Raw genomic sequence first — 18,591 nt, forward strand, 5'->3', positions numbered from 1 at the left:
TGTTCTTCTTTGACCCCACCTGGCACAAGCAATTAGAAGCTTATTACGAGAGGCTCTTGGCATTGCAAAATACTTGATCAAAACAGGCCAGGGATCTTTGGAGCGGGTCCTTGCTGAGTTTGGTTTCTATCATTGGACATTTAGATGTGCCAAACTCTATTTTGATGCCATTCACTACCCTCCCCTCATCCCCTCCCCCCCCCCCCCCCTCCTTTTGAATACCAAAGCTTTGCATCGATCATGTAAAAAAGGGCAGTCTGTGATGGGGGGAATGAAAAGAAGTCCAAACTGGAAGGGAGGTTTGATGGGGGATTTTCCTCCCTGGCAGAAGTTGAAGCTTATGTGACTTCATGTTTAGTACATTGCCAGTGTATCAGCTAACACAGCAGCAAGGTAGAGAACCCAACTTTAGAGGCAGCTGGAGTTTTCTTATATTTTAATCGCTACAATATGGCTTAAATAAACCATCCTTTGTTTTGAATAGACTACAGTTTGGCTAACACAGCAAACCAGGCCCTCTCACATCAATGCAGACATTGTCCCTGCTTCTTCTGCTTCTCCTGCTTATGAGGGGACTGTGTCACCAGCTACAACTGTTAGGTTTTTTCCCCTTAAGCAATTCATTCATAAGGAAGATATCTTCCCTTTTTGATTATGTCTCAAACCCTGGCCTGGGCTTTTGGGGGAACTCCTTTCCAGGAACTTGTTAACACTGAGGCATTAAAACACCATCACATCTTTTACAGCACAAATTGAACTCTTTTTCCTTATAATTTTTCAGCTTTTCATTGTGCTAAGCATCTTCAGCAGTTGTGGTTTCCCAGCCTATCTTTCCATTACAATGTATTTAAAATATATATTCACAGGAAAGGATGCTTTTTTGCTTCATTACAATGTGGCCAGCTAAGCAAGACGCTTGGAATGACTTTTCACAACTGTACACCTCTCAGACACATAAGAGCTGTTATAGAAAATATAATTTAATTTTCCATAGCATCATTTGAAACACTACAGCTGATGTTGGAGCCAGCCCCGTAGCAGTAACATATGCAGTGCCATGGCTTTGGTAATGCCGTGACATCACCAGTCCTGCAGTCTACAGGCCAGCTCACCTTATAACATGCTTGGCAGTTTTCTGTGATTCACTCACTCTAAAATGTGAGACCTCATTTCCTACAGCAACTCATTTGTTACAGAGAAGCAGCTGACTTTCTCCCCATCATGTTGTGCCATGTCATGTAATCCCTTTTTTTTTTCCTCTCCCCCCCCCCCACCCCTTGCAGCTTAATGTCATCTTCCTTGGGATCGCTCTCTATAAAATGTTTCATCATACTGCCATACTGAAACCCGAATCTGGATGTCTTGACAATATCAAGTAAGTGGTTGGGTTTTTTTCTTTCTCTCTGCCTCTTTCTGTCTTTTGCTGTTTATGCCCCTGTTCCCCTCTGAGGAGCTTACAGGGGAACAAACTCTGCTGGCAGCAGTGGTAACCACGGGCAGTATGCTGGGTTATGGCACTGCAGATTGGTTTCTAATTAGTACCAACAACTGGCTGATGATGAAGCACTGTCTTTACTGGGATTTGGCTGCCAGTGGTGGCATTTTCCATGCAATGCATGAAGGAAGCAAAGTTCCATTTGCTGTCCTTGAAGCAGGTAACCTCCTAGTCCCTCTATGCAAAAGGAAATCATGCCTGATAATTACCAGCTAATTATTGCAGTCTCTTCAGGGAAGGTGTTGAAATTGTTGATCATTACTATTTCTTTGTGCTCCAGGGGTGACAGCCTTACTTCTTTTCTGTTTGTTTTGGCCCTTGACAGATTTAATGACCCAAATTCTCCCCAGAATCTGATTAGTTTTAGCAAAGTTACTGGGGGTTTACTTGGAGGTGCCCACATCAGAGGATGTGCTTGCCAGCCAAGGCATGTTTTGCCCTTGGACTCTGTTAGCGTCTGAGCCTGGGCATCTTGCTGCCTAGCAAGCTGTTTCATTGTATTGATAGAATATTAGTCTCCGTCAGTGCCTGTTTATTCAAGTACCTCTGGCTTTAATTACATGCTTCAAAAAGAGAGGTGGGATTTCAGGTGCAGCACGTGATAAGATGGGGAGCCTGCTAATTAATAAAACCATCTAATGAACTTCAGGAGAAGGAAACTGTTGGGAGTCAGTGCTGTATTACCGGCCCAGGAAAGGAGAGCATTGTGCAACACAGCTAGAAGTAGGTTCTCCCTTCTTACATAGTGGGAGCAGGGGAAGAGGCATGAGGGGAGCTCATTAGGAGATGACTGAATTGCATAGTTACAAGACAGTTCTCAGCGAGGTTATTGTTCTTACCACTGAGCTGCTCTTACAGATGCAGCTTTAATTTAAACTACATCAGTGTACCCTCTTAAACTTCCCAGGCAGACAAGGCTTGCAGTGCCACTGGCATGCCATGACCTGGCATGGTCCTTTGGATGAAATTTTAGTTTCTTAGGCACAGCTGCTTCTTTGGGGGTTCTGAGGAAAGGGGACTGGAGCCTGTACAAGTGCAGGAGACTCCAGTGAGCTCAGGCACCCAGGGTTCTTGTTTGCCGTGTCTGTCCCTGCCCGGGTTGTGGGCAGGCTGCTCTGCAGTGTGCCTCTGTATCTCCTGCCGTCGCTTAGCTATAAAATGAAATTGGAGGAGCAGTCGCTCCTGGATGACCAGGACTGATCCCAGCGTAATAGTCTTTCCTTCAATCTTGGATGAGGTGTTAATGGAATGGTACATTTAATAACACTTATTAATATGACTACTCATCATGCATTAGTGCTATGGGATTGCTCACTGAGAACAGTCTTTCTAAGGTTACCCACACAAAATCTGTCTAGAAAGCTTTGCAGTGTGACATTTAAATTAAAAACTGGGGGAAAAAAAACCAACAAAGCCCTTATAATTAAAGCAGAAATAATAATTGCCTACTGAATAATCTTGCTTGTGCTAATCTCTAGTATCTTTGTTTAAAATGCCAGGAATTTATACAACCAGTTATGTCAATTATTATGTCATTGTAAAATATTTTATAAGATTCTTTGGCAGATGAGTGTCTATTCCTGATCTGACTTCTTTAAAACGTTTTGAAAACACAAGCCATTAAAATACTTTTAAGTATGTTGCAGATACCCTTCCAAATGTGTTGCTTCATTACAAATTACTTTTTATGCTTGAAAAGATAAGAGAAACAAAATATACACTCAAGAAGACCCCAAGCTCACCCTAGGAAGTTTATCAAAACCAAAATTTCAGAAGAGACTTGACTGTAATTTCTGAATACCTAAGCAGGACAAATTTAAGCCTCTAAATCCAAGGCATGTGTTGTCCTAATATTGGATATGCTTGAGTTAGAAGGTGCAGATTTTTAACAAAGAAGAGAATTCACCTTTGAGGGAACTTCCTAGGGATGTGAGGGGCCTGCAATCTCTGGAAAACTTTTAGGTAAGATCATGGTCATCTTCTAGGTAAAATTGTAGTCATCTTCTAGGTAAGATCATGGTCTTCTTCCAAAGTCATCGGCTCTAACTCGGTTGCAAAATGTGGATGTGATAAAACAGCTCTGGAATAAAAAGCACAGACCATGTTATTTCATAGATGGCCAGGAAGATCCTTTCTGAGCTTTCCTCTGTAGTCTATACAACTGGTGAAAATACACCCAATCTGTTTCTCAAGACACGCACTGACTTTTCTGGCTCTCGGCATGGTCTCAGAGCCTTGCATCTTATCTTACAGGTTTATATTTAAAAAAAACAAACCAAACTGAGGGCCTGCATTGGAGGGCCCCTTGCTGCCATCTGTGTATGACAGCTTTACGGCACACAGGGAGCTGAATGGGAGTTTGTTCTCCCAGTTCATTTCCTAGCACTGCTCAGTGTTAGGCTGTGGTGAAGCTCTCGCAACATAAATCCTGAGCCTGTTCAACAACAGCAAAATACTTGATTCCCTATGGCAACATAAAAATAAAGGCCATAAAATATTTTAATAGGCTGTTAATAAGCACCCCTGCAATCTGGTGCTTGCCTATGTCACTTTAAAGGTTAGAAATACATTATGAAGTATAGAAAATAGAGAGCCAAATAACTCCACTTAAATTAATGAACTTGATAAGGTATCAGGTGTCACCTGGGATACCTTTAATTACTGCACCAACAGAAAAGCCATTCAAAGGGCAGTGCCTGAACCAGATGCTGTGTGGCTGGAAGATTTGTAGGCACTGTGCAAAGTTGTAAAAATAAACTTCCCTAACCTTCAGGAACAGTCCCTGTATTATTATGCCAGCATGGGAGAATCTGACATTCCCGCGGTGGACCACTGGTTTCCCAGGGGTTACCCAGCAAGAGATTTGATGACAATAGAGCTGGTTTATTTTTTAACCACATGAACTTTTCCAGCATAGCCCAGCACTTTAAATAGGGAAGTAGGGTAGCTATATGTGGGTCCTTCTCCCTGTGCCAAGAGCATCCTCCCTGTATAGCAGGTTGTTACTAAGTCTATTCAGTAGGTTCAGCTCCTGAGACAGTGCAGTTCATGCTCTAGTCCTGCTTTTGAGGCATGTATGTGGGATATGTTGTTTGGAGCTGTAAAAGTTTCTGTGATTGCCACTGATGCCAGGAGGGCAGACTAGCTCCCATTTCACAACACATACCATCACCAAAAGCAGCATACTTTTACCTAGGACCTCTGAAAAAGTTCAGTTTGACTTCTTCCTTCAGTATGTTAAAAAAGAAATTTTAAGGATTCACCCAGAGTGGAAGTGAATCTGAAAAAAGCTCAAATATGAAGCAACGCAGACAAGGACACCAAAACAGCTGCTTCTTGACTGCTGCATGTAGCTTCTGTCCGTGCCTCCCCACACGTGGGGCAGGAGGGGATTTTCCTTCCCAGCCTTTTCCAATAGCTGTTTCTGGGCACTCGAGGTCACTGTGGCCATTGCTCTTTCATCTTTACACAGCTTTTCAGCAAATGTAGGTGAGCAGAGATGGGCAGTGAGGAGCAGTGTTTAGTCTTTGGTAGCTCTCCCACATCACTTGTCTTGCTCATGGCCCATTTGAGAGCGTAAGTGGCACGCAAGGGGTGCACGAAATTGCTTGTGAACATGAACTGATGCACTGTCAACAAATGTAGCCAGGAACACTTTATTTCGGAGGGTTGATTTCCCCAGCCCTTATGAGCTTGCAAAGAAGACAGATCTTTCAAGCCAGAGACTATGCAAGCTTTTAGATGGCAGAAGCCTGCTGTGCTGCTCACATCTATAGCCTGCGAGTGGAGACTACAGGCGTATCAGTGCGGTATTGATGCACTCCTGCTAGCAGATGGCTCCTCACGAGGACATGTTACCAGCTGGAATACTTTAGAGCAGCTGTGAGGCTGTTTTACCGGAGGTTGCTGCCGTGTGGAGTGATTTCTGGAGTCGAGCAGCTAAAGTCTCTCCTTCGCACTTTTCCATTGTGCCGGGTAGATGTTAGATGTGCGAAATGTCTCAGACTGTCATAGACAGGAGTACGCTGAATCTTTTTTATATTTCACATTCCTGTAGGAAGCCTTCTTTAACAAAGGAAAATACATCTATATGTGAATAGTCCAGCATGGTTCTTCAGTTTTCCATCCATCACCTCCTTTCCGGGTGGTCAGGCATGTACTGTGGCTGCTTATGGTCCTCTCACACCAGGTTTTCATCCAGCCTCTGCCAGGTGCTGCAGCATGACAAACCATCCACGTATTTCCGGATGCTTAACCCCCATTCTATATGCAAAATGGAGGATTTCAGAGGAACCTCCTCCCCAAATGCCTTTGTGTTGTGTGGCAGTACAGAGCTTGTTCTGCAGCCATTTAAATACTGCTCATTTGAGTCATTGTGGCATTAGTAAAGGGAAAAATAAAAGGGCTACACTGATGGTAATCCAGATGGCTCTTTACCATACCTACCTAAATCTGAGGTCCTGTCTTTGCTGTATGCTGTTATTGTGCAAAATGGGGGGTGTCTTAGTTACTGACATGTAAAACTGGTTAAAAATTGGGTGGGGAGAGCAGTTACTTCGTTAACAAAAGGCAAATCCTATAAGCGGATTGAAAGGATTCTTCAACGGGGCCAAGCAGCTGCCACATCTGAAGTTACACAGTGTATCTCCAAATGGCTGGAGGGGAGAAGGTGAAACCTCCACACTCCTAGCAGAAACCAGGAGCCAGATCCTTTCTCTTCCTTACAGACATAACCTTTCCTTTGAAGTTCCCGTGGGTACCTGTCGCGTCTCCCCCCAGCACTGCCTGGCTGCGGTTGGTTTGTTAGCATTTCCTCCGGCCAGACCAGACTTCCTGACATTCTTCTGTGCTGCAGTATGTGGCAACAAGATTTTATTTTATTGACTTTGGAAGGGCGACGCATCAGCCATAGCTGCCAATTGCAGTTGTGGAGCCGCTAAAAAGAAGTCAGGAGGCAAAGGGCCTTGTCAGCTTGCTTCTCTTTTTGTCCCATTCTATTTCATTATCGGTATAGTGAGGGTATAGCTTGGCTTGTGCCACAGGCCACCTGGATGCTTTTTGTAAAGCACAACTCACAGGGACCAATTCAAAGAGGAACATGGCAGGCTGTAGTCCTGGATTTGTGCAATAGAAACCCACCCAAAAGTCATCCCGGAAATTTAGTTTTCTTTCTTTCAGACAGGGAGACCCAGAGTCTTAGCTGGGAGCTCCTTTTGTTGGTAAAGAGGCATTAATTAGGGGCCTTGAGATAGTTTTAATCCTGGCATTAATCACTGTAGTTTTGTTGCAGCTTTCTTCCCTCTTGTGGAAACCTGCTTCCATCCCATCTTCTGCAACAACAGAGTAAGCACTATATCCAAAACCTGAAATTCCCTGGAAAAGATTTATTTATTCCAAACATGACGGAGATAATGTTTTTAGCTATTGTGCCAGGTTCACAAGAACACACCCTGAAATCCCATTAATGGGGATGATGCAGAAATGTCCTGCACTGCTGCCTTCAGAGATCAATCCCCAAATGACCAAAACAAGCCCTCCTCAGTATGCTGGCTGCTGTGGGAGCTTCAAATGGTCTGGGGCTGAAGGCACACAGCCCTGATTTAATGGATAAATTAAAAAGTATTATGTTCTCCCAAGTTTCTGACTTGAAAGAAAACTCACACCATACTCCTTTATTTTTCTTTTTTTTCCGTGGGAGTCTCTTGCTCACAGGTTTACAGAAATAAATCTGAGAATGTGCAACATAAAAGCCAAAAGTAGGAGCCAAATGCAAAGACTCAGCGTTGATTATTACTATATAAAAAATTGCAAAGCCCAGTCTGGGCTGTTTTAGGGAGTCCAGCCCAGGCTGGGGGAGGCAAGGGGCGAGAAGCATCAGGCACAAAACTGAGAAGGCCCTTTTGAAACCATGCCTCCTTTAAAAACCATTGCCGTATCCTGCTCTCCCCATATGTTGTATGGGTGTAAGTGATTATCTGCTCATTTTCTTGCTTCAACATATGTATTTTATTTAAAGAGACATGACTAATCCCAGCCCCCAGATTAGCTTGTTGTTTCAGTCCTGTGGGTTTTCTTAAGTCATAAAAAAATCCTCAGAGTTAGGTAGAAAATTGAAAACAAAGGTTAAATAGAACTTCCAAAAATCATCTGTGGATATGTTTAAATTAAATCCTTGATTTAACACAGCGGTATTGTGCTGGCAGGAACAGAGGTTTACCAGTCTAGTTTTATTTACTCAGCTGATTGCAATGCAGGAAAAGTAAACATCCTGGGTTTGGTGCAGTGAGGACCGAGTTAGACTTTTGAAAATGCAAGATTCCTTCTCCTTTGGTAGGAAGAGCTTACATTACCTATGCAGAACAATAATTTGTAGCAGGTATCCTTTTACTAAAGGAAGATTAATTTGTGCTTTATTCTAGCCATTGGAAACAAGTGAAAGTAGGAAGACATCTTTTTCTACTGAGCTTTAAACTCATCTCTTGGTTTCCAGATCTTTCTTGTTTAATTGTAAGACGCTACACTTGGAAATAGTTTGTGATGCCAAAGGGTCTGGAATTGAATATTGCATTGGGTTCACCTGGGGGACTCAACTTGCAGAACAACAGCAATTTAATCCTTCATTTCTTCTGGGTTTGTGGTTGCTTGGGAGTGCACAGCAAGGATATGGTGTAATGAAGGGGTCCAGCTCTTGGGAGTGTGCCCAGCACGGCTTCTGGGTGCAGAAGGCCCAATCCTGTATCTTCATCATTTGCATTCCCTGACAAAGTAGGGGCTGAGGGTCTGTGGCAATCTGCAGATTTCTTCTTTGGAGCAGCAAGTGGGGAGAGGAGGTTGCATGCACCTATGCAGTGTCAAGGAGGTACACACTTTGGCGTGAGTGGTGGAAAGGACAAGGTATGAGGGGTTTGAAACACAAGCTAATGAAGGCTAACGTTTACAGGAGCCACAGTAAACCTCTGTTAAACATGACCCAAAATCCTGACTGGCCATTACCTGTAATTTACAATGTTAAATAAAATAGCAGTGCCTCCAAAGAATGAGTTTTCTGTTAAGATTTTCATACAGCCCTACTAACAATATAGAAAGACTTAACTCAGCAGGCTGTTCGAGAATAGGGAGTTGAAAATCTCTCCTTCCCAGCCAGCTGTGCTATATGCAGCATTCCTGGACTCCACTGACTTTTGGGGACTGCAGGCTCAGATTACAGCAGCTCCAGGGATGCCTTTTGGAGAGGAATCATCCCTGGATTCCTGCTCCAGGAAAGGATAATCTGATCCTAGGGAACAAAAAGAGCACCCAGGCTAGTGTTTGGGTCTGGATAAACTCGGATATGAAATGAAGTGTGTGTTTTAATGGTGCTTGGGACGTGCAGGCAGCACATTCTGTGACACCAGAAAACTTGACAAGAGTGTTTTGCAAGGATGACCAAATGATCTGGGTACTTCTGAAAATGATGAATAATAATTTTTTCTCTCCTTTGGAAGACCTCCGCCTGTGCAAAATTTAGATGTTAGCCATGGAGTACTGAGCTAGGCATTAGAAACTGCCTGCCTCACCTTCCTTGTACAGGAGCTCAGGCTACAATCTTTGCATTTTATATGGCCTCAAGATAGTACCGTGCCTTCACAAGCCTGGCAGTTGACTTGGCATCTATCTGGATCCTGTGTAAGAAAGCACCATGCTTCCTAGTCCCTGAGTAACTCAGTGCTGCTCCTATATAGCTTCATCTGTATCTCTGGATGGGTAAACTTTGAACAGACAGCCTAAACCAAACCCAGAAAAATCCCTTGGAGTTGGCACAAAATGAAGTATTTACGAGCTTCCTACCAAGAAAAGATATGGCATATTTATATTTCGCCTGAGTGCAGAGTTTGTGAGCATCTAGGAGACAGAAACTCTGCTGGTGCTGAAAAAACATCCGAGATTGCACTTCTGTCTGGGTGCCTTTTTTGCCCAGTGATGTTGATAACAGCACCTGATTTTGTTTGTTGCAATCTGCTGCTGTTTGAGTTTTTCAAAGAAGGGTTTGGTTAATATCTAACTGTCTGGGCTTTGGGTTTTGCTTGTTTATCTATGGTTTTTGTGATGGGCACGTTAATGTTGAATAGTGATTGTAAAGCACTAATCTTCCCAGTGACAGGGGAATTTCAGAATTAAAAAAAAAAAATCAATGAGCAGTTATCGATTTGGGAGGGTGTCCTGGAAGATATTAAATACCTAAGGTCTTTCTGTGAACCCATAAATCATGATTATTGTTTTAAAAGGCCATAGATTTTAAGTATTTTGTCAGCTAGCCCTGCCGATGCTATTTGGATAATACAAATATATCTAAAGGCTTTGATGTATCCATATCGTGTGGAAACAATATCGGATGTGTGGTTACACATCATTGTGGTTTGAATAATCATGCCATGCCTTTGCGAAGTTAGGAGAAAGGAAATAAACAGTGAAAGTAATTCTGAGGGTAATTTATTGCTTATAGAAAATGAGATGAGTTTAACAAAATTGCTCTTTCCAATTGCAGTAATTAAGAACAAATCTCAGAAAGCAGGCCATGACTTCCCCAGATGAGTTGAGGGGGAAAGGGATGATGCTTTGCCTGTGGCAGAAATAATCAGGCATAGGTTGCCCCAGATCCTGTGCTTGGACATCACGTAGGGCCAAGGAAGGTTTGGCCTCATCTGTCTGAAAAAAATTTTCAGAGCTATCGCTGGAAGGCAGAAGTGGCTTTCAATCTATATAAAATTTACCTTATGCCAGGAGGTAGGACCCCAAACTTCGCAGATCTCCAAGGCATGTAAAGTCGGGGATTTCTTCTGCAAATGAAGTAGTGACAGGCCAGGTGACCCCCCAAGATGGTTACAGATGTCTTCAGGGGACTGGCCACCTCCTGTTAAAGATGGTGCAGGAGGCAGAAGATAAGACTTGGAAATGATGGCTTGAAAAGCCATGTGATGAATACCAGCAGCCTAAGGAAGGCGATTAGGAAGACATTTGGCTTCATGCCATCAAGGTGGTAACTTTGTCATGAAACGTGAAGGCAGAATCCTTTAAGCACTCTTTTATTGCTTGCAATTGATTTTTCTCACCATGAAGATGCTCCTTCAGTAATTAGAGATGAACCCATTTGCTTTATGAGGGAAGTGCTGGACTTTCCAACACCTTCCTGTAGATTTTCAGCAGTTCAATAAATCAATCTTTTCTAATCCTTGAAATTTAAAAAAAAAAAAAAAGGGAAAATAAAACAAAACATGCCTACTGCCTCATATTGGCAGGCAGTGGGGAGACACCATAGCACACTTTATTTTGTGTCTCTCATGCTTGCCTGCAGGAAATGTCTGTCTCTCTGCTTTATTCGCACAATATTAAAATTAATTCCATGGGTCTTTCCAAATGCTTTCGAGGGGGCACATCATCCATCTATTTTTATTTGGGTTTCATCACCTGTAACAGCTACTAAAAGTTCTGTGTACTCTGGCATTTTTGATTGCTAGCCAAACTGTTATTTTGGGGCCCGAGAACTGAGTCCATGTGCTTACTGAGCCTTTTCCTGCCATTGGAGAGATGGGAAGATACTTTGACTTGTCAAAAGAGTGATAAATTCGAGTTAGGCAATGTTAAACCGTAAAGGGTTGAATAAAATGATAATACCTGAGGTTGATTAGTTATGAAGGGGTTTATTTAAGGCCCAGTTTTACTCTAGAAGTGTATCAAAACCCACACTTTGTTAAATATAAAGAAAAAAAAAAAAAGGTAAGTAAACTCTTTTCAAAATGTACAAAGACCAAACATTATTCATTTTAAATGAGAGCTGAATAGCTGCTTTTTGATAACAGGCTTTCACTGTTCAGCAGGATTTTAGGACCAGTCTGTGTGTGAAGGTAAATTCTTGCCTTACTTTTCCTGCTGAAAAAAAACGAAGGCTTTACCAATCCAGGATATTGCTAATCTGCATACATGGAAGTGGTTTGCACCATAAAATATAAATTGCAGATTGTCTGTGCCTCTGTATTGGGCTGTCAGTGTATATTTTTGTAGTTCAGTTGCCTTGTGTCAAAAAGGTGCATGTTAAAATGATAGGCAGTGCAAAACAGGTTTCCTAGTTTAGGATGCATTGATTCTGAAATTCCTTAAGCATCTAAACAAGGATATAAGTAGCTAATTTTAGTAACTTTTTTAAAGAAGTATTGGTCTCAAAATATCACAGGAATATAGAATATGAACAATCCTTTCTCATCATTGAAGGATAAAATATTCTGGGAAATTGAAAGACATCTAACTTAAATAAGATTTTTAAGAGTTTTACATGATGTGTAATTAACCTTAAGAAGTCTTTGCCCCAAGGTAAAGTCAGGGCTTTTTTAAGATTAGAAAATGAATTAGGTATTTATATGGATCGGTAGACCATCCACTATCCATCATCTGGGCTGTGAGGAAACACAAGGGAGGTGAGGTAAGATTTTACAGGTTAAAGGAATAATGCAACCACTAAAGATGAGCTTTTTAACTTCAGGTATTTGAAAGCGAAGCCCCCACCTAAGCCATCATTCAGGTTTCCTCTGCAGTCAGTAGAGAAAGGTATTTCTTCAGGGAATGGCAAAGCATCACCTACCTAAATACCTGTTCTTGTAGGGAATAAATTGCTCTTTGGGGGTACCAGTCTCCCATTAACTGTGGAGGGAACAAAGTCACGTAGTTTAAATTCAATGGGATGTATCCCTTACTGTGAGGAATTGGAAGAATTTATCTAAACCTGGAGAAAGAACTTTAGATCTAGCGTCTCAAGCTGTGCTAGGCTAGGTTTTCCAATGATTTCTGCTTTGACTGTTATTTGCTTGTGCTGTTAGTGAATATAATCTCAGTTTTCCAGTTAGCAGCTCCATTTTGCCGTGAGCTAAGGCTCTTCCAACCTTTTCTCTTGTCTAAGTGGTGTTTTTTATGTATTGCAGATAATGACACAGTATTACTGCAGCACTGATAGGTTTCATGGACTTTACCAGGGGCAAAAAAAAAACATTCTGGAGTAATTTTTATCAGACACAAATAGTTGCTTACACTAGAGTTAAGCTTCTTAAAACACTTGAGTTGGTAAAATGAAAAGGAATGATCAGTATTTCATGAGGGATATAAGAGACTTAAGTCCTGCAGGTCCTATTTGTAGATTTGAAGTGTTTGGGAGTTCGGGGTTTTTGAAAATCTCATTTCTTTAGGCACCTGCTTGCTTTGGGCAGTGGGTCCTAGGCACATCCAGATTAGAAATGGGGTACAAACTTCTCAGGTCTTCTTGACAGTTTTCTCCTGAGATGCTTTGAAGCGTTAGCCTCAAGATAAAAGGCAATCCAAGTTTACCAGTTTTGCGTTTTGTCTGTACAAAGATGAAATGGAGCCTTCAGATGCCTTGAAGGAAGGTTATTACAGATCACTGAAAAACTTCGCAAGGGTCTGGATGGCAGCAACAGAGTAAAAAATTTCCCTAATTCTCTCTTTTTATAAGCTATCACCAGCAACATTTCAACAGTAAAATCTTTGCTATAAAACCTGAGTGCTTGTGAACACAGTAATAGAAATTCATGCCCTGCTCCTGCCCACATTGCTGGGCTGGGAGCTCCAGACTGTCTCACATCTTCTTTTAATTTAATTGCGTCGCAGGGGAGCTGCAGATCCTGTGGTGCTACACATACCATGAGCACAACAGGAACCTGCCCCTGTGATCATGCAGGCTGAGTAGATGAGAGGGCAAAGAAAAACAGGGGGATTTGACCAACACCATGCTACACAGCTGGACTGGGGTGGAGAATCCCATTGGTGCAGCTAAGGGGGTGTCTTTTAATACCAATGGCTTTTCTGTGTTCCTAGTACCTCCCCAGATGCATTGCAGATGCTGAGGTCACAACTGTCTCAGCCTATATTTTGGTAAGCCAAAGGAACTGAGCTTCCTTGTTGTGTCTTGGAAGCAGGGACTGAGCTCCCTGCATCAAGCCACCTCCTCTACTCTTGCTTCTTCCTTCATCCTTCCTGATCCTGATATGCTTTGTACTTTCCCCATATGTTGTTAGATACTACCTTTGAGTGCCCTAAGCATTCAGATCTCCTCAGATGTAGTTCAGATGTCCTCATGCAGCTGACAGATGTGGCACAAGATCTAAGGTGAGCAGCTGTCAGAGTGGCAGATGATGACCAGGGAGGATCCCTGCAGGGGTGGCAGTCAGGGAAGCTGAAGGGGCTGGTCGAGTGCTGGAGCGGCACTGCAGGGAGCTGTCAATGGCTAGGTGAGAATGGCAATGGCAGCAGGGAGGGCTACAGCCCAGGGATGCTGTAGATGCTGAAGCTGAGATAGCACTGCTTACCTCTTACTGACCTGGGGGCAGCTACCTTGTCCCCCATGGTGTGTTCTCTACTTATATCTTGCTGCTCAGAGTAGGGTTAGTGCAAGTGTTATGAGCGTGGCCAGATCCACCTCATTTGATGACTGTTCCCTCCCTTTCCCAAAGACCCCAGGTGACCATGCCAGGGCAAAGCTGGGACTTTTAGCATCACTGCCTCTTCTGTTTCAGCCAAGGACGAGGTGGGGAGAAAATGGGAATGTTTTTCACATTATACTGTGTGAAACCGCCTTCCTTCCATGAGGACTAAATCCTGCTCCTGTTAATGCCCTTCTGTGGCTTCAAGTGCATGTGAATGATACAGAAGTTGTCCCTACATGGCTTTAGCCATTTTCAGGAGAAAACACAAAGCCTCACCTTGAACATACTTAGTGTCCCTCTCAGTCAGAAGTTACTGCTGAAAATCGCTCAGCTTCTCAGCTTTAACAGAGCTTCTTTCTAACTCAAGCTGAAGCAGGTCACCTGCAAGTGGAGCGGTTTGTTTAGCAGAGGGTATAGCTTGATGGGTTGTCAGTATTGACCGGAAGAGATCTTAGCAGGATGGACCAGCACTGGCTACATTTGCAGGGGCAATGAGATGAACTTATTGAGCCAACCTCCGTCTCTGGCACCCGTGGTGGCCGCTGCAAGGGATCGCAGGTTCAAAAGCTCCATGCTAGGGGGGAAAGGAGGCCTGGGAACTGGCCTGCCTTCCCTATGCGTAGCACATAACCCGTCACACAGAGTTAGGCGCACAGCCTGTTCCAGGAGGTCAGGGGACTCCCCTAGGAAAATAGCTGCCACTAATCTTGTGTCCCACAGCGGCAGAAGCTCATTTTGAGTGGTCCATCTTGGCATCTTCTTCACTGCAGCAGGCTGCTTTGCACTCTTGCTCGACAGAATCCTTTCTTTGTTCTTCCCCATGAAATAGAAGTAAATAGGTCAATACTTCCTGTCACCCCAGGCTTTAGAAGATCCTAACGCTGTTATCTCAAAAATGAAGATAACACTGCAGTCTGGCTCATAAGTTGGCAACTTGGGAGTTACACTGCGAAAAAGTAAATGCCAATAAAGAGGCTCCTGTAATACACTACAGCACCACAGACAGAGAGTGCTGAAGGCACGGAAAAGTTTTGCCACCTGAACGCATGAAAGCTTTCTGTGGTGGCTACACTGGAGTTTCAAAATATGTTTTCTTCAGAAATACCCATGATTTTAAAAAGAGATTTCAAAGTCAATTGACAGTTGTGTTATCAGAGCCAGGAGGGGTAGCTGTAGCTCACAGCTCATGGTGCTCGCTTCTGTGCATGAAGCCAGCATCTGCGGTTGTATTTCATTCCCTGGGGCAGTGAGCCAGGCTGGCTGGTGTGTACCAGGAGCACCTGATGCCAGTCCACCTTTGGTTTTGGTGATGGCTGGTGGGAGAAGGGAGGGGGACATCAGTAAGGTATATTCTCTATGTCATTGTATTTCTAATGTTGGTGTTCTTGTCTTTATGTCTACGCATTCTTTAGCTATGAGGATAACAGACCCTTCATCAAGTAAGAATGACCTGAATGGCTGATAAATTTCATTTATCAGTGTGGTCTCATGAACCAGCTGTCAGATCAATATTGAAAAATCATTAAAGCTTCTGTCATTCGCATTTGAGGCAGAAGAGCAAACTGCAGGAAAACAGTCAGGCATACAGCTAACATGCAGAGTAAATGTGCTGCATATGTATTGCCAACAAATCGTCACCATATTGGCTTTATATTCTTTGATTGGACATTACTTGAATTCAAGGTGAATGTTCCAAAGTTACTCCTGTGTAGTACAGACTTGTTATACCAATAACAACCTTCTGATCCACTGTGCTCTGTCACTGAGAGTGCTTTAGGATAATATAAATATAGAAGTAAATTCTCAGAAAGGTGCATGGGTGGTAATCCCTATGATTTCTGTTGTAGTTAATGGGAGCAGTACAAGCAAATCTGTGTTTGGTGTATGGGAGACTGTCTCCTTACTCACTAGAGTACCTAATTGTCCCTAATTGTAGAGCTCTGATTTTCAATTACACCAAAACATGGATGGTTTTGTTTGTTTATTGACATAAAATTGCACTATGGAAAAGAAAAACCATGAAAAAGCAACAGCAAGTCTGTACAAAGAGCAAAACAAAACCCACAAGCCGCACCAAAAAAACCTGGGAAGAAAGCCAAAAATGCCTAGACATTACATGCCTTTGGGCATCCATGCTTTTTCTCCTGCAACCAAAAAGTAATGCACAGTAGCACAAAATCGAAACAAATCAACTTTGCAGTAGACTTTCAGTTTGTTCTTCTGGTGAAGAGTCCTTTGTGTTCATTCTTGCAGCATCATTCCCATGTTCTCTTTCATCGCTTGTTCTTTTTTTTATTGTGGATACGGGATGGAGCTATTCAAAGTAATCTCCACAGCCTCTTTATCTCCAGGTCTTGTTTTCTGAAGCACAACACTGTAACACGTACAGTTTGCACTGTTGAGGGTCTTCTAACCCACAGATTCCTTTCCATCACTGAAGGTAGCATTTTTCCACTAAATAACTGTTTCCCTCCTGCAAACCTCTGCAGCCAAAGGCTCTTTAGGTGGGTTCAAGAACTGGCTCTGCTTCAGAGCAGAATAGTTTTCTGATATCCTGGGAATCATTTTTAAAAGGCTCTGTAAATGCAGGAAGCTTTTAATCGTGGAAGAGAAGAGATGGAGAAGGAAAAAAAAAAAAAAAGTGTTTTCCACTTGGTTTGTTCTTCTTTTTTTAAGGAAAAAAAATTATTTGTATTTTTTAAATTGGCAAGCAATTAAGATGATAATGTGCTCTCACTGATGGTGGAATCTCAGGGAGAAAAATATACCAAGCAGCTAAAGCTGTAAACTTTATCTAGTGGCTACCTTTTTGAAGGATTTCAAGAGTGCATTTTCAATTTGCATTGTGCTAAATATTTATTAGCAGGATTGACTGGAAATGCTTCAAAGCAGCTGTTCTGGTCTGCTAGATACATAATAGTGATTTTTAAAGAACTGCCTTAATAAGCGGTTACCTTAGGGAGCTCTTCTGGTTGTGTGGTTGAATAATACATATTTTATAAACTTCAGTGGAAGACTTAATGCTGTATTTTCATTCTAATACCTAAAGAAAAAAACAACAGAAAACATGAATACAACATCGATGTGCTTCTGTTTGTGACAAGCCCTGCTAAAGGGAAAAGGATTCGGGGCTGCAACTGCCATGGAGTCTCCATAGTGGAGATTGGCTGCCTGACCTCTGCAGGACTTACTTTTCCCCTAAGCTACTGCTGCTTCATCTTTCTCCCCCTTGCCCCATGCTCTGCTTAGCAGGTGTAAGCCCAAATACACCCAAACCTTGGCCAAGTTTCCACAATGCTGAAGTGCCTTAGAAGTGTAGGCAGGCTGTTGTCCCTGTGAGGCCTTCTGCAGCACCCCAGGCTGCTTTGGGCTGGACAAGGAAGCAGAGGTGCTGACTGGCTTCAGGCTTGTCTGCTTTGGGGAACCAAAGGGTTAAACAGTGAGGAAGGGGTGCAAAGATTGGGTATCATTGCATTCATTTTCATGATGTTACACCTAATGGTACCAGGAGAAGAAAGAAGAAAATCAAGGCCTTGAGGGAAAGGGCAAAGGGGTGCTTATGGTGCTGTTGGCTATGCACTTCCCGCTGTGCTTCCCAGCTAGAAGTTGACTCCCTCCCCTGTGCAGCAATTCCTTTAAAGCTATAGGTAATTTAGCATGCAGAAACTAGGGAGGTCGCTAGGAGCAGGACCCAATTCCTACCCTGCTTGTCGCTTGTCACACTTCAGCTCGTGTCCTCGTATTGGAAGGTCAGTCTCTGAGAAGTTAATTTAGCAGATGACCAAATGTTATTTAGCCGGGTAACATGGCCATCCCAGCAGAGCTTCCAGCTTTCCTGAAAGTGCACTGAAGAAAATAACATGCAGAACCATCCCATGTTCCCAGATCTGTCTGTCCAAGCAGTAGGGAGAAAGCAAGCAGAAACTGCAGGTTACCCACATTTGCTTGAACAACATCTGGGGCCAGCAATGGCTGCATCCCTAGTCCCGCTTCCCTCCCAGGGTGGAGCAATCAATAATCTCAGTTTTGCAGCCAATGTAAAGAATGATTGCCCCTCCTTTTCTCTGAGCAGGAGGGTGGCAGCAGCTCCTGTTTTCACAAATGCGGTGTGTGAGCGCCCATACATGTATATATATCTCCCCTCATCGCAAGGTGGAAGAAGTGTGAAGCAGCATTGCAGAGAGCCTCCTTGTGTGGAGCCGATCTGGCAAGTGGTGAGGGCTTGCCCACCTGCTTGTAGTTGTTTATCTGGCTTACAGGCATATGGGAGACCAGCTACAATGCAGCAGTACATTTGTTTTGGTGTTAAGCATAAAGAAGCTTATCCAGCTGGCACTCCTGCCGCAGTGAAACCAGCGGACACTAAAAAAGTGACATTTAGAGTTGTTGTTTTGGTTGGTTTATTTTCTTCTCTTGCCATTTGCAGAAATAGCAACTACATGTCATTTACATACACACTGCTTTTACATTAAAAAAAAGGAAAAGAAACATTGTGGTTACAAATATACTTTGGTTACGATAAATTTCTACACTGATAACATTTCCATTTCCATATGTTTTCTCAAGCTTGAAGATTTGTAAACTGCATCCAGCTTGAAGACAAAACTCTCTGTGACTCATTTTGATGCGCTG

The 18,591-nt window shown here is 42.9% G+C and overlaps 1 protein-coding gene across 20 annotated transcripts in view; it reads left to right on the forward strand.

The window, feature by feature from the left end:
* ADGRL3 (adhesion G protein-coupled receptor L3) overlaps positions 1–18,591 on the forward strand; it is a 529,795-nt gene that overhangs the window by 471,089 nt on the left and 40,115 nt on the right. For 17 of the 20 annotated variants that reach the window (XM_074905383.1, XM_074905366.1, XM_074905365.1 and 14 more), the window contains 2 exons: positions 1,284–1,375; positions 15,372–15,398. In XM_074905383.1, the coding sequence (XP_074761484.1) occupies positions 1,284–1,375; positions 15,372–15,398 (119 nt within the window). The remainder of the gene's footprint in view (positions 1–1,283; positions 1,376–15,371; positions 15,399–18,591) is intronic. The other 3 variants (XM_074905371.1, XM_074905378.1, XM_074905379.1) reach the window with 1 other exon arrangement.

Source organism: Athene noctua, chromosome 4, assembly GCF_965140245.1.
Source record: "Athene noctua chromosome 4, bAthNoc1.hap1.1, whole genome shotgun sequence".
NCBI lineage: Eukaryota > Metazoa > Chordata > Aves > Strigiformes > Strigidae > Athene > Athene noctua.